We start from the raw sequence: 15,921 nt of genomic DNA, 5'->3' as shown, positions 1-15,921 counted from the left end.
TTTGGAAAACTACTCGTTAGATTTTGTTTATATTTGACTTGTATATGGAGACAACATTTGTCTATAATTGTGTAAAGTTTCGTAAATATATGTCGTGTTAGAAATGATATATTTAGAATTAAATTTTGGTTTCCTTTGAAGTAGTGAATTCTTTAAGTTGAAATATCTCGAAAATTACTCGATAGATTTTGTTTATATTTGACTTGTATATGGAGACAACTTTTGCCTATAGTTGTATAAATTTCATAAGAATCTGTCGAGTAGGATATAATATATTTAGAGTTAAATTTTGTTTTCTTTCGAAATAATGAAATCTTTAACTTGAAATATCTGGAAAACTACTAGATAGATTTTGTTTATATTTTATCTGTATATGGAGGCAACTTTTGTCTATAATTGTATATAATTTCGTTATTATTGATCGTATAGGGATTGCGATATTTAGAATTAAATTTTGGTTTCTTTGGAAGAGCGAAAGATTTAACTTCAAATATCTCGAAAACTACTCAATAGATTTGGATTATATTTTATCTGTATATAGAAACAACATTTGTCTTTAATTGTATAAAGTTTCGGAAAAATTTGTCGAGTAGGAAACGAGATATGTAGAGTTAAATTTTGGTTTCGTTTGTAACATTGAAATCTTTAACTTGAAATATCTGGAAAACTACTCTATAGATTTGGTTTATATTTCACCTGTATATGGGGACAACTTTAGTCAATAATTGTATAAAATTTCGTAAAAATTTGTCGTGTGGGAAACGAGATATTTAGAGTTACATTTTGGTTTCGTTTGAAACAGCGAAATCTTTAACTTAAAATATCTGGAAAACTACTCTATAGATTTGGTTTATATTTGACTTGTATATGGAGATAACATTTGTCTATAATTGTGTAAAGTTTCGTAAATATATGTCGTGTTGGAAATGATATATTTAGAATTAAATTTTGGTTTCTTTGGAAACAGTGAAATCTTTAACTTGAATTATCTGGAAAATTACTCGATAGATTTCGTTTATATTTGACTTGTATATGGAGACAACTTTTGCCTATAGTTGTATAAATTTCATAAGAATCTGTCGAGTAGGATATAATATATTTAGATTTAAATTTTGGTTTCTTTCGAAATAATGAAATCTTTAACTTGAAATATCTGGAAAACTACTAGATAGATTTTGTTTATATTTTATCTGTATATGGAGGCAACTTTTGTCTATAATTGTATATAATTTCGTTATTATTGATCGTATAGGGATTGCGATATTTAGAATTAAATTTTGGTTTCTTTGGAAGAGCGAAAGATTTAACTTCAAATATCTCGAAAACTACTCAATAGATTTGGATTATATTTTATCTGTATATAGAAACAACATTTGTCTTTAATTGTATAAAGTTTCGGAAAAATTTGTCGAGTAGGAAACGAGATATGTAGAGTTAAATTTTGGTTTCGTTGGTAACATTGAAATCTTTAACTTGAAATATCTGGAAAACTACTCTATAGATTTGGTTTATATTTCACCTGTATATGGGGACAACTTTAGTCAATAATTGTATAAAATTTCGTAAAAATTTGTCGTGTGGGAAACGAGATATTTAGAGTTACATTTTGGTTTCGTTTGAAACAGCGAAATCTTTAACTTAAAATATCTGGAAAACAACTGGATAAATGTTGTTTATATTTGACTGGTATATGGTGACAACTTTTGTCTATAATTGTGTAAAATATCATTAATATCAGTCGTGTTGGAAATAAGATATTTACAATTAAATTTTGGTTTCCTTCGAAATAGTGAAATCATTAACTTGAAATATTTGGAAAACTACTCGTTAGATTTTGTTTATATTTGACTTGTATATGGAGACAACATTTGTCTATAATTGTGTAAAGTTTCGTAAATATATGTCGTGTTGGAAATGATATATTTAGAATTAAATTTTGGTTTCTTTGGAAACAGTGAAATCTTTAACTTGAATTATCTGGAAAATTACTCGATAGATTTTGTTTATATTTGACTTGTATATGGAGACAACTTTTGCCTATAGTTGTATAAATTTCATAAGAATCTGTCGAGTAGGATATAATATATTTAGAGTTAAATTTTGGTTTCTTTCGAAATAATGAAATCTTTAACTTGAAATATCTGGAAAACTACTAGATAGATTTTGTTTATATTTTATCTGTATATGGAGGCAACTTTTGTCTATAATTGTATATAATTTCGTTATTATTGATCGTATAGGGATTGCGATATTTAGAATTAAATTTTGGTTTCTTTGGAAGAGCGAAAGATTTAACTTCAAATATCTCGAAAACTACTCAATAGATTTGGATTATATTTTATCTGTATATAGAGACAACATTTGTCTTTAATTGTATAAAGTTTCGGAAAAATTTGTCGAGTAGGATACGAGATATGTAGAGTTAAATTTTGGTTTCGTTGGTAACATTGAAATCTTTAACTTGAAATATCTGGAAAACTACTCTATAGATTTGGTTTATATTTCACCTGTATATGGGGACAACTTTAGTCAATAATTGTATAAAATTTCGTAAAAAGTTGTCGTGTGGGAAACGAGATATTTAGAGTTACATTTTGGTTTCGTTTGAAACAGCGAAATCTTTAACTTAAAATATCTGGAAAACAACTGGATAAATGTTGTTTATATTTGACTGGTATATGGTGACAACTTTTGTCTATAATTGTGTAAAATATCGTTAATATCAGTCGTGTTGGAAATAAGATATTTACAATTAAATTTTGGTTTCCTTCGAAATAGTGAAATCATTAACTTGAAATATTTGGAAAAATACTCGTTAGATTTTGTTTATATTTGACTTGTATATGGAGACAACATTTGTCTATAATTGTGTAAAGTTTCGTAAATATATGTCGTGTTGGAAATGATATATTTAGAATTAAATTTTGGTTTCTTTGGAAACAGTGAAATCTTTAACTTGAATTATCTGGAAAATTACTCGATAGATTTTGTTTATATTTGACTTGTATATGGAGACAACTTTTGCCTATAGTTGTATAAATTTCATAAGAATCTGTCGAGTAGGATATAATATATTTAGAGTTAAATTTTGGTTTCTTTCGAAATAATGAAATCTTTAACTTGAAATATCTGGAAAACTACTAGATAGATTTTGTTTATATTTTATCTGTATATGGAGGCAACTTTTGTCTATAATTGTATATAATTTCGTTATTATTGATCGTATAGGGATTGCGATATTTAGAATTAAATTTTGGTTTCTTTGGAAGAGCGAATGATTTAACTTCAAATATCTCGAAAACTACTCAATAGATTTGGATTATATTTTATCTGTATATAGAGACAACATTTGTCTTTAATTGTATAAAGTTTCGGAAAAATTTGTCGAGTAGGAAACGAGATATGTAGAGTTAAATTTTGGTTTCGTTGGTAACATTGAAATCTTTAACTTGAAATATCTGGAAAACTACTCTATAGATTTGGTTTATATTTCACCTGTATATGGGGACAACTTTAGTCAATAATTGTATAAAATTTCGTAAAAAGTTGTCGTGTGGGAAACGAGATATTTAGAGTTACATTTTGGTTTCGTTTGAAACAGCGAAATCTTTAACTTAAAATATCTGGAAAACAACTGGATAAATGTTGTTTATATTTGACTGGTATATGGTGACAACTTTTGTCTATAATTGTGTAAAATATCGTTAATATCAGTCGTGTTGGAAATAAGATATTTACAATTAAATTTTGGTTTCCTTCGAAATAGTGAAATCATTAACTTGAAATATTTGGAAAACTACTCGTTAGATTTTGTTTATATTTGACTTGTATATGGAGACAACATTTGTCTATAATTGTGTAAAGTTTCGTAAATATATGTCGTGTTGGAAATGATATATTTAGAATTAAATTTTGGTTTCTTTGGAAACAGTGAAATCTTTAACTTGAATTATCTGGAAAATTACTCGATAGATTTCGTTTATATTTTATCGTTAATGGAGACAACTTTTGTCTATAATTGTAGAAAGTTTCGTAAAAATCTGTCGAGTAGGAAACGAAATATCTAGAGTTAAATTTTGCTTTCGTTTGTAACAGCGAAATATTTAACTTCACATATCTCGAAACTACTTGATAGATTTTGTTTATACTTTATCTGTATATGTAGACAACTTTTGTCTATAATTGTATATAATTTCGTTATTATTGATCGTATAGGGATTGCGATATTTAGAATTAAATTTTGGTTTCTTTGGAAGAGCGAAAGATTTAACTTCAAATATCTCGAAAACTACTCAATAGATTTGGATTATATTTTATCTGTATATAGAGACAACATTTGTCTTTAATTGTATAAAGTTTCGGAAAAATTTGTCGAGTAGGAAACGAGATATGTAGAGTTAAATTTTGGTTTCGTTGGTAACATTGAAATCTTTAACTTGAAATATCTGGAAAACTACTCTATAGATTTGGTTTATATTTCACCTGTATATGGGGACAACTTTAGTCAATAATTGTATAAAATTTCGTAAAAATTTGTCGTGTGGGAAACGAGATATTTAGAGTTACATTTTGGTTTCGTTTGAAACAGCGAAATCTTTAACTTAAAATATCTGGAAAACAACTGGATAAATGTTGTTTATATTTGACTGGTATATGGTGACAACTTTTGTCTATAATTGTGTAAAATATCGTTAATATCAGTCGTGTTGGAAATAAGATATTTACAATTAAATTTTGGTTTCCTTCGAAATAGTGAAATCATTAACTTGAAATATTTTGAAAACTACTCGTTAGATTTTGTTTATATTTGACTTGTATATGGAGACAACATTTGTCTATAATTGTGTAAAGTTTCGTAAATATATGTCGTGTTGGAAATGATATATTTAGAGTTAAATTTTGGTTTCCTTTGAAGTAGTGAATTCTTTAAGTTGAAATATCTCGAAAACTAGTTGGTAGATTTCGTTTATATTTTATCGTTAATGGAGACAACTTTTGTCTATAATTGTAGAAAGTTTCGTAAAAATCTGTCGAGTAGGAAACGAAATATCTAGAGTTAAATTTTGCTTTCGTTTGTAACAGCGAAATATTTAACTTCACATATCTCGAAACTACTTGATAGATTTTGTTTATACTTTATCTGTATATGTAGACAACTTTTGTCTATAATTGTATATAATTTCGTTATTATTGATCGTATAGGGATTGCGATATTTAGAATTAAATTTTGGTTTCTTTGGAAGAGCGAAAGATTTAACTTCAAATATCTCGAAAACTACTCAATAGATTTGGATTATATTTTATCTGTATATAGAGACAACATTTGTCTTTAATTGTATAAAGTTTCGGAAAAATTTGTCGAGTAGGAAACGAGATATGTAGAGTTAAATTTTGGTTTCGTTGGTAACATTGAAATCTTTAACTTGAAATATCTGGAAAACTACTCTATAGATTTGGTTTATATTTCTCCTGTATATGGGGACAACTTTAGTCAATAATTGTATAAAATTTCGTAAAAATTTGTCGTGTGGGAAACGAGATATTTAGAGTTACATTTTGGTTTCGTTTGAAACAGCGAAATCTTTAACTTAAAATATCTGGAAAACAACTGGATAAATGTTGTTTATATTTGACTGGTATATGGTGACAACTTTTGTCTATAATTGTGTAAAATATCGTTAATATCAGTCGTGTTGGAAATAAGATATTTACAATTAAATTTTGGTTTCCTTCGAAATAGTGAAATCATTAACTTGAAATATTTTGAAAACTACTTGTTAGATTTTGTTTATATTTGACTTGTATATGGAGACAACATTTGTCTATAATTGTGTAAAGTTTCGTAAATATATGTCATGTTGGAAATGATATATTTAGAGTTAAATTTTGGTTTCCTTTGAAGTAGTGAAATCTTTAAGTTGAAATATCTCGAAAACTAGTTGGTAGATTTCGTTTATATTTTATCGTTAATGGAGACAACTTTTGTCTATAATTGTAGAAAGTTTCGTAAAAATCTGTCGAGTAGGAAACGAAATATCTAGAGTTAAATTTTGCTTTCGTTTGTAACGGCGAAATATTTAACTTCACATATCTCGAAACTACTTGATAGATTTTGTTTATACTTTATCTGTATATGTAGACAACTTTTGTCTATAATTGTATATAATTTCGTTATTATTGATCGTATAGGGATTGCGATATTTAGAATTAAATTTTGGTTTCTTTGGAAGAGCGAAAGATTTAACTTCAAATATCTCGAAAACTACTCAATAGATTTGGATTATATTTTATCTGTATATAGAGACAACATTTGTCTTTAATTGTATAAAGTTTCGGAAAAATTTGTCGAGTAGGAAACGAGATATGTAGAGTTAAATTTTGGTTTCGTTGGTAACATTGAAATCTTTAACTTGAAATATCTGGAAAACTACTCTATAGATTTGGTTTATATTTCTCCTGTATATGGGGACAACTTTAGTCAATAATTGTATAAAATTTCGTAAAAATTTGTCGTGTGGGAAACGAGATATTTAGAGTTACATTTTGGTTTCGTTTGAAACAGCGAAATCTTTAACTTAAAATATCTGGAAAACAACTGGATAAATGTTGTTTATATTTGACTGGTATATGGTGACAACTTTTGTCTATAATTGTGTAAAATATCGTTAATATCAGTCGTGTTGGAAATAAGATATTTACAATTAAATTTTGGTTTCCTTCGAAATAGTGAAATCATTAACTTGAAATATTTTGAAAACTACTTGTTAGATTTTGTTTATATTTGACTTGTATATGGAGACAACATTTGTCTATAATTGTGTAAAGTTTCGTAAATATATGTCATGTTGGAAATGATATATTTAGAGTTAAATTTTGGTTTCCTTTGAAGTAGTGAAATCTTTAAGTTGAAATATCTCGAAAACTAGTTGGTAGATTTCGTTTATATTTTATCGTTAATGGAGACAACTTTTGTCTATAATTGTAGAAAGTTTCGTAAAAATCTGTCGAGTAGGAAACGAAATATCTAGAGTTAAATTTTGCTTTCGTTTGTAACGGCGAAATATTTAACTTCACATATCTCGAAACTACTTGATAGATTTTGTTTATACTTTATCTGTATATGTAGACAACTTTTGTCTATAATTGTATATAATTTCGTTATTATTGATCGTATAGGGATTGCGATATTTAGAATTAAATTTTGGTTTCTTTGGAAGAGCGAAAGATTTAACTTCAAATATCTCGAAAACTACTCAATAGATTTGGATTATATTTTATCTGTATATAGAGACAACATTTGTCTTTAATTGTATAAAGTTTCGGAAAAATTTGTCGAGTAGGAAACGAGATATGTAGAGTTAAATTTTGGTTTCGTTGGTAACATTGAAATCTTTAACTTGAAATATCTGGAAAACTACTAGATAGATTTTGTTTATATTTTATCTGTATATGGAGGCAACTTTTGTCTATAATTATATAAAATTTCGTAAAATTTTTTTTTGTTGATTTAAAGTGATACTCTAGAACATGTAACGTTGGCTTCCCTCTAAAGTGTTATTTTATTTCATGATTGTCAATACTAAGGAGTATTTGTATTAGTGATGACTAATACAAATAATTTGGAATTTTTGGGTGTTAACTTTACGCCTGTTGCCGTTATCAGATTTAACTCAAGATTGATATGTTTTACTTGTTTATTTTTTGTTTCTCACTCAGTTACGTTTTTCAGATGGTGAAAAGCCAGAAACCAAGCAAAAGAGACTGGAAGCAAAATATATGTCGCTACAGATTGTTCCAAATATAGAAAGGCTTGGCACTTCTAAGGTAATATTACTAATTTTTTTCCTTGAAACTCCTTAATTTGTTGATTTGCTAACTATAGAAAGAAAAAACCAAAATCTAACTTCTAGCAATCCCAGATAGCACGTGAAGGTGATTTATTAACTAGAGAACGTCTTTGCTGTGGTCTGTCAATATTTGAGGTAGTACTTTCTAGACTACGTGGATTCCTGGATGATCCAGTATGGATAGGACCGCCACCTCCTAATGGTGTGATCAATATTGATGAGTGTACAGAATTCCACAGATTGTGGTCAGCACTTCAGTTTGTTTATTGCATTCCAGTGGGAGAAACTGAATTTACTGTTGAGTGAGTTAAATTTTGAAGTTCTTGTTTATTTAGGTGTAGGAATGGTCCAGTCTAAACTGTATAAGGTAGAAATAACTATTAATGCAGTAGTAGTGCCCTGTGTTAAAAAAAAAAAATTATACATAGTGATAAAATTTGAGAAATAATTCTGTATTTTTTTTATGATTTAAGGCGCGTTAACATCTGAGATTATTGGCGTCCGGAGCTTTTTTCAGTGCACTGCCGGCCTCCAGACTGTGTTCTTTCGTTACAGACAACACTGTCCATCGCCGGACATTGAGCTGTATGAATTTCCTAGGAAGAGAAAATCGAAGGGCAGCTAGCTGGTTGCCAACCCTTTGCGTGGGAATCCAATACGCTAAACGCATAACTAATCCCTTCCTTCTTCTTCTTAATTCTTATTAATAACACATTTCAAGGCAGATAACATTGTTTAAAGACTTCTCTCATTGGGTATCGATACTGATATGAAACCTTAGTTGCAAGAAAAAAGTATTAAAAAATTATACAGCTATATGCTCCGGCTACTAAAGATGAATTAGAATAATGAACCTCTATAGCTAAGGATAGATAGTAAGTAGAATTGGTGGAGGCAAGTAACATACCTGCCTTATAAAGTAAGAAATACTTTCTTAGGAAGGAAAAAATAAATAATTAAATAAATAAAAAATGCGGAAAAGTGGACAAGGATTAGTCTGATGGAAAAACTCCTAATGAGATAGACTGTCTGGTGACAATTAAAGAAATAATAATTGGAGTTGACTCCGAAGATGTCACTAACATTGGAATGACCATGAACTAGTTAGAGTAACGATTAAGCTGAAATCCAGAAGGAAATATACTCAGCCAAAAAAGAAAAATGAAATTACATGAAACAAAATTGCAATAAATTACTTCAAAAATAAACTGTTTACTGAAAATTAACTATGCTTGAGAAGTGATAATGAACCCGTAGAGAACATTGATAACTTGGAAAGAAGAATAACGAAGGTCATACCTGATAGCGCTCACATAGTAACTTCAGACCGATTATTCTCTTATTAGTAGTTTACATAGTTATTTATAGTTATTTAAGTCGGATACTCGAAAATTAAGTATGGAATTTCCTGTAGATCAAGTAGGATTGAGTAGTTTTTCTTCTATTGATGCAATTCTAGAAAATCGTTCTTTAAAAGAAAAATTCAAGAGTATTAAAGTACACATTTGTAATTATTCACTGATTACGAAAGAACATTCGATAGCGTTTAAACAGATGTATTTTGTAAATAAATTTAGAAATAATATGATTCCATCAGAATAATTAAGATATTTGAATATATTTATAGAAGAGCTGAAATGCAGATAAATATTGGAAATAAGAAAAGGGTATTAAGGTAAAAAGAGGCCATTGACAAGGTGATTTACCATCTGCAAAAATATTGGAAACTGTATTCGAAGTTTTTTAGGAATACCAATGGGAAGTTTACGTTATTAATGTGAATGGAGAACAGCTAAATAAAATAAGTTTGCATATGATGAGTAAAACTAAACTTGGTCTGAAACAGGAGCAACTTCTAACTCTATAAAGTGGCCACAGCTAAGGCTGATTTGAGTATTTATACATTTCATGTATAAATCATTTATGATATCTAATTAACTATTACTATTATGTGATTATTGGCGACAATTGCCTCTGGACAGTTGCTCCCTTTACAGACCAAAACGTCAATTACTGGTCATTGAGTTGTGGAGGCTGTTAGTTCAGAAATACTTGAGAGCAGCACTGCTTGTTTCTATCCTTTCACCATTTGTTGAATAACTGTGCTAATTCATATTTTAGGGAATTATTTGGTGAGGGGCTAAATTGGGCTGGTTGTACGATGATAGTACTTCTAGGTCAGCAAAGAAGATTCGAAGCACTAGATTTTTGTTACCACATATTAAGAGTGCAACGAGTTGACGGAAAAGATGAGAATGTCAAAGGAATTGTAAGTTAAAAAAACAAAAACAAAAAATTAGAAATAATTTCAGAGTAATGTATTGTTACAAAAGTATTTTTGAGCATTAAAAAATCCTGACCTGTGAAGTCTGATAATAGTCATTTGTTTGTCTTTGTTAGTACATATAACTTATATTTGTCATTACTTGAATTAAACTTTGTGCCTATCCAAGTACGAAATAGTTTTGTTTAAATATTTCAAAAGTGGAGAATCAAGCTTCGCTGTTCGAGGCACTAGATTTCTGTTACCATATATTAAGAGTGCAACCAGTAACGGAAAATATGAGGGTGTCAAAGAAATTGTAAACACTCTTACCCTGTTTCCTTACGTAAGTACTTTACTGTTAACTAAAAATCAAGTCGCCCTTAAGTTGTAGATGATGAGGTTCGATTGAGGCCAACCCACACATACGTCGATGTGCCGTCGCCGAGTTATTAGCAAAAGGACTAGTAATGCATCCAAAGATCAGCCAAGCCAAGATTGGGTTCGCACATCTTTGTCTGAGTATCATTTTAGTGCCACTGACGACTTAGTAATTTATTTTTGCTCTATTGAGTATTGCGAGTGGATATAGGTAAACCAACTAGTAAAATGTTCAAAGAAAAGATGCGTCAAATACAAGTTTAGTGGTTTGCTGTTCTGTCGGTTCATCAGGTGGTAAATAAAATTCTGGTTGGCTTTTTTCTTCTGTCATACGAAGCTACTTATTGTATTTGTATGCATATATTCCGGGTCACTTTCTAATCTCGTTTCTAATATTTAAACCTCACATGTGGCTAAGCTTTAAGTTTTCCTGCATTTTTAGTATCCATTTTTACAAATTTATCTTGCTGAAAATATAATTCAGGTTGCCTGAATCTATTCAAGGCAACTACTTTTAATTTACCCAGGTCGCAAGGTTTAGTTATGGAAATCTGATAACAAATTTCCCTGAATTTTCCCTACTTTCTTTCTCCTTAGTGGAATGTTTTTCATTTCACGATTTCGTTCTTCAGTTTTCTAAAGCAGCTTAAGTTGTTTTGGTAGATCAACCTTACTGCGCGTCCGAAAAACAGTTATATGATTATTTGATGTGATTTGATAGGCTCTGATTTTGGTCAAAGAATCCATTCAAATTTGGTTCGCTTGAAGAGCTTTATAATCAATAATCAATGGTAGGCTCGATTCTAAATTGCCTGATAAATGAAAGAAAATTTGAACTCCTGTTAACATATTAGTTGAGAAAAAAATCTTTTTACTTACGTTTCAGCAAATTAATTGCTTTTTTTTTTGGGCCCATACAAATTAATTAAAACCAACTTGCTAATAGAGATTAATTAAAAAATAATCAATAAAAATTGGAAACAATGAACAGTTATTATTATTGAAGGCAACTAACATTTAGTGCTCATTCCAAGATTGAAGTAAGAATATGTCGTTTCAGTTACACACCAAATTTTTTTCGTTAGTTCTCGCCAAACCGAGAAGCATAATATTTTATAAGAAATTTTTTGGTTGAAGATAACAAATGAGGTAGATATTAAGATGCTTGGGTAGATAATTGAATCAAGGATTATTTCACATTCCAAAGTAAACTTTAGCATAAAGAACAAACTCAAGAAAAAGGATTTATTAATTGACTTCATGGGTCAGATTTGTTTTCGTGTTTTTTTTAAACAAATAACATTTTACATTTTTTATTTATTTAATGGTCGATGAAATTTTAATTTATTTATAGCATTTGAAAAGAATGGTAGACCGTGTGAGGCGATTTCAAGTATTGAATTCCCAGATATTTGCAACACTCAACAAATATCTAAAGTCAACAGATTCAGACTCAATGTCTGTGGAGCATGTACGCTGTTTTCCACCACCGTTGCATCCATCTCTACCGCAGGCACAATCACATTACCTTCGGCCAGATCAAGCAATGAACAACTGACCGGACATTATATTTGAGTATCGTAATACTCGAATTAAATGATAGGAATCATTTGGTGAAGTGAAAATAAGTTCTGAGGGATTTTTATGTTACTAAATAGATGGTTAAAATCTGTTAAATGCTTCACTGTACCAAAAAAAAAAAAAAAATCGTTTTAGACCAGTGGTTACATCGTGACGTATAAGTTGTAATATTTTCTATAAACAAAACAAAACAAAAAACTCAAATACTTGTCATAATTTATCCAATGTTACTTAATTTGTATAAGATACCGTTCTGTTCTTTGTCCCTCTTGGCTGTGATTGCCAAATGCTGTAGTGATGTTTCAATCTCAGTACTACTGAGAGGTTCTGCTGAGTCATTTAGCTTAGAGTTAAATCTTAGCTTCTGTCTTAGATGCTAAAGTTTCTAAAATACTGAATCTTGTTTCGCCTTTTTTTTTTCTTTTTTTTTTTATAGACTAAGGATTTTCAAGTCCCTAGTAGTACTTAGCCCTCGACAGTATATTCATGCACAGGCTAATTACTAAAAAGCACTTTTTCGGAACCTAAGGACCCCAAAGCGTGTTTTCTGGTAATAGGTAAAATTTTAAGAAATCTGCACAAATAATTCCTCATACGATGTAGGGGAGAAAGTACGTGAAATGTACACATGCATTGGCACACAAAACATAAAAAAGATTTAAAATTTTGCAGATTTTCTCTGGCCATTGATGAATTGAAACCTCTCATTGACTTTTAAGGTCTAACAATTTAAAAAACACTTATAACGAACTTTTTTTTTGCTCAAATTCAGAATTTGCGGGGCTCTGATCTTTCTCCACAGGACTTCAGTGAAATGAGTGATACAAGCCATATTTTTGTGTAATCATTTGATTAGTGAAGCTTATACTACCTTAACTAATAATGATAATATTATTTATCCCAGTGGTTCTTAATAGTTTTGAGAACTCGTGTATAAAATAAAATAAAAATGAAAAAAGTACGGCCTATTCGATAATTGATATTTTGTAAAGGTTATGTGACTTAGAAGTGCATCTCAATAAAACACCCTACAAATTTTATATTATTTATTTCAACTATTTTGAACAAAAGGAATTAATGTTTAACAAAATTATTAAAATGTGAGGCTTCAAATGGTTATTTAATAGTTAGGCTTCAAATGGTTATTTAATAGGATTGTAGCTACACAGTCACATTTTACTTTTCTGTTCTTGATTCAGTTTTGTTACTTAACGCCATTTGTAGTATCAATTAGCTCTCAATCGTTTGAACATTCGTTTTGATGTTTACCAGTGCAGAAAACCTTTTTCTTAACAGAAAGTGGAAGCTAAGGGAAATAAAGTTCTTACCCTTTGAAATTAACTCTTGTGCATAGAATTGAACTAACACTTCTATGGGAAACGGACTTAAATTTGAATTCTTTATCAATTCCAACAACGCTTCTTCCTCTAAACCGTTCTGGTCCCTCGGGCCACCTTTCTTTCCTTTTTTTGTCTCTGGGGTATCCACTCAATCCTATACTTTAGTCCTACACATAAACTGTCTTCACGTTTTATTTTCTCTTTTTATTACAATATAAAATTTTCTTTTCACTTTTTAAAGATTTTATTCGAAAAGGTCTCCTTAAAATTTTTGAGAGGTAGCAAAGAACTTAGAATGAGGGAGGTTTTGAGACGTGGTGCACCCCGCAAAGGAATCTATGCTATTGTAAAAAATACGAATACTATTCGCCATCTAACGTTCAGTGAAAATTCGATGTTTGAAGTACAATAGAGAGTTGGATTTTCGAAGAAAAAGAAAAGGGTTTCACTAATTCAGAATATTCTTTTAGACTCAGCTTCCACAAACCACTTGCTATCCGCTACCTTACGGTAGCTGGGATGTGACCTTAATCTCAAAGAATAGTGAAAGGATTTCAGTTTTGAAGGTGTAAGCCCTTACCTTATCCTTAGGAGTTATTATGTTTTTATGTGTTATTATTTATTACATATGGTTATATTTTTATGATTTTTAATTTCATGGCTTAAATAATTTGCTGTTATGATTTTTTTTTATTATTATTAAAGAGTAGTTACGTTTCTTATAAGTTATTGTTTTTATACTTTAATTATATAAGTTAAGTATTTTATATTCTCTTTTTAAGCAAAATAATTGATATGTACAATATATTTTAAGACGAAATTATACTGTACAATTGAACTCTAATGGAGATAATTTGTGAAATTTTTTGTAAACGGTTTGTAGTGGATTTTGATCGGATTATGTTATTTACAAAAAATGAATAAATAAATCTCAATAAATAAAAATGTTTTCCATAATATACAATAGAAAATTAAGAAATTTCTCAAGTTTGATAGCTAAGAATACTACTTCTTGTTGGATGCTATCTATAAAATGAGAAGCAATAATAATTAATAATATGGACATTATTTGACCCTGAAATATCAGTTGTAAAAATGTGACACTATGTAAATACTTTAAAGATTTTTTATTGGATTTGTACAGTACTAATTGAACTTGAGGACTTACCAAGAGTGATTTTCTTGGATTGTGAACATAGAAAATACCCACTGGTTAATTAAATTGTAACATTCAACTGTCATTCAGTAACAAATCGAAGTTTGAAGAGAATTTTTAAGTTATAACATTAAGATTTGCAGAAAGTAAAAAAAGATCGTACCACACTTTTTCTTATCAAAGTTTGATCGAAAATCCTCTGTTCTCTTTGAAGAATATCTGGAAAGCTACGAGATTTTAACACGCTTTGGCGGAAATTTTCCGTTATATAGCCTAACTATTTCATAACATCAATCTGGTGCTTACCTCAACTATTGGATGTAATCGTTCGGCAGCCATTGAATTTCTTTGCTGCGTTCAATGATTGGACTTTCTCTCTAAAAACGACTTGTGTGCTAACTTTAGGGTAACCTAATATTGACGGCGAAGGATGTGATATTAGGAGCTTTGGAAATGTGGAAAACAAACTGACCGGGAAAAAGTTAGCATAATGATCGTTTCTCTCTTAAAATATTGTATAATAGTAAGCCAAAATAAACATTTTTCACCAAAATTAAAAGGAAAAGAACAGCACTTAAGTTATCTAGAAAGTAATAAAATGAAACAATCTAAAAATATTTACAGAAACTAAGGCTTTGTTCCTCTGTGGGGCATATTTCCTAAGAAGATAGTTCCCTCATCAAGGCATCTTTTCCTTAATTCTTAATTCTAATGCTTCTTATTCACGTTCTTTCTAGAGATAAACTTAATAAGTTTCTTTTGAGACAAGTAGATATACATTTAAAGTTACTTATTACAACTCACGGGCACGTAACTTCGTCAGTGTGATGAATCTAGACTATTATATCTCCGAAAAACTGTAAGAATTGAGAGATTAAAAGAGAACCATGTAAAATTTATATCAGAAATGTGTAGAAACAAAGTCTCAATATTGTGTAAATTGTGATCCCGTGCAATGTAAAACTGAAGTACCCACTTTTGGCTGATCATCAAACGAATGGAACTCACTCTGAAAAGTTAGCTAACTTACAAAAACAGCTTATAAAATAATAATAAATCCTGCAATTTTATTGTAGTTTAGGCATGTTTTTCTTTAGACTAATACGAGTAGTTTCGTATGTATAAGAAAAATAAAAAAACCTCCCCAGAAGTTGAACGGCATTTTCCTGCAAAATTGCATCAAATAAAATTTGTAGATCACATGTGCACTAATAGTACGCCAATTTGTAGAATGGAGAATGTGTCCAAAAATAAAATAAAAAAAAAAATCAATCAAGTTGGAACTTCTGGGTGGGGGATTTTGATTTCAATAAAGCGAAAAACCACTGCATAACAGTATTTTCAGTTAAAGCG

At 29.5% G+C, this 15,921-nt stretch overlaps 1 protein-coding gene across 2 annotated transcripts in view; it reads left to right on the top strand.

Annotated features, from left to right (window-relative positions):
* Cyfip (Cytoplasmic FMR1-interacting protein Sra-1) overlaps positions 1-14,357 on the top strand; it is a 44,762-nt gene extending 30,405 nt beyond the window's left edge. For both annotated transcript variants that reach the window (XM_074134334.1, XM_074134333.1), the window contains 4 exons: positions 7,730-7,824; positions 7,911-8,149; positions 9,969-10,116; positions 11,846-14,357. In XM_074134334.1, the coding sequence (XP_073990435.1) occupies positions 7,730-7,824; positions 7,911-8,149; positions 9,969-10,116; positions 11,846-12,049 (686 nt within the window). In that variant the 3' untranslated portion in view covers positions 12,050-14,357. The remainder of the gene's footprint in view (positions 1-7,729; positions 7,825-7,910; positions 8,150-9,968; positions 10,117-11,845) is intronic.
* The last annotated feature ends 1,564 nt before the right edge of the window (positions 14,358-15,921 follow it).

This window comes from Rhodnius prolixus, unplaced genomic scaffold (genome assembly GCF_049639745.1).
Source record: "Rhodnius prolixus isolate KJV_2025 unplaced genomic scaffold, Rpr scaffold_16, whole genome shotgun sequence".
In the NCBI taxonomy this organism is placed as follows: domain Eukaryota; kingdom Metazoa; phylum Arthropoda; class Insecta; order Hemiptera; family Reduviidae; genus Rhodnius; species Rhodnius prolixus.
This window is presented reverse-complemented; position numbering and strand designations above follow the sequence as displayed.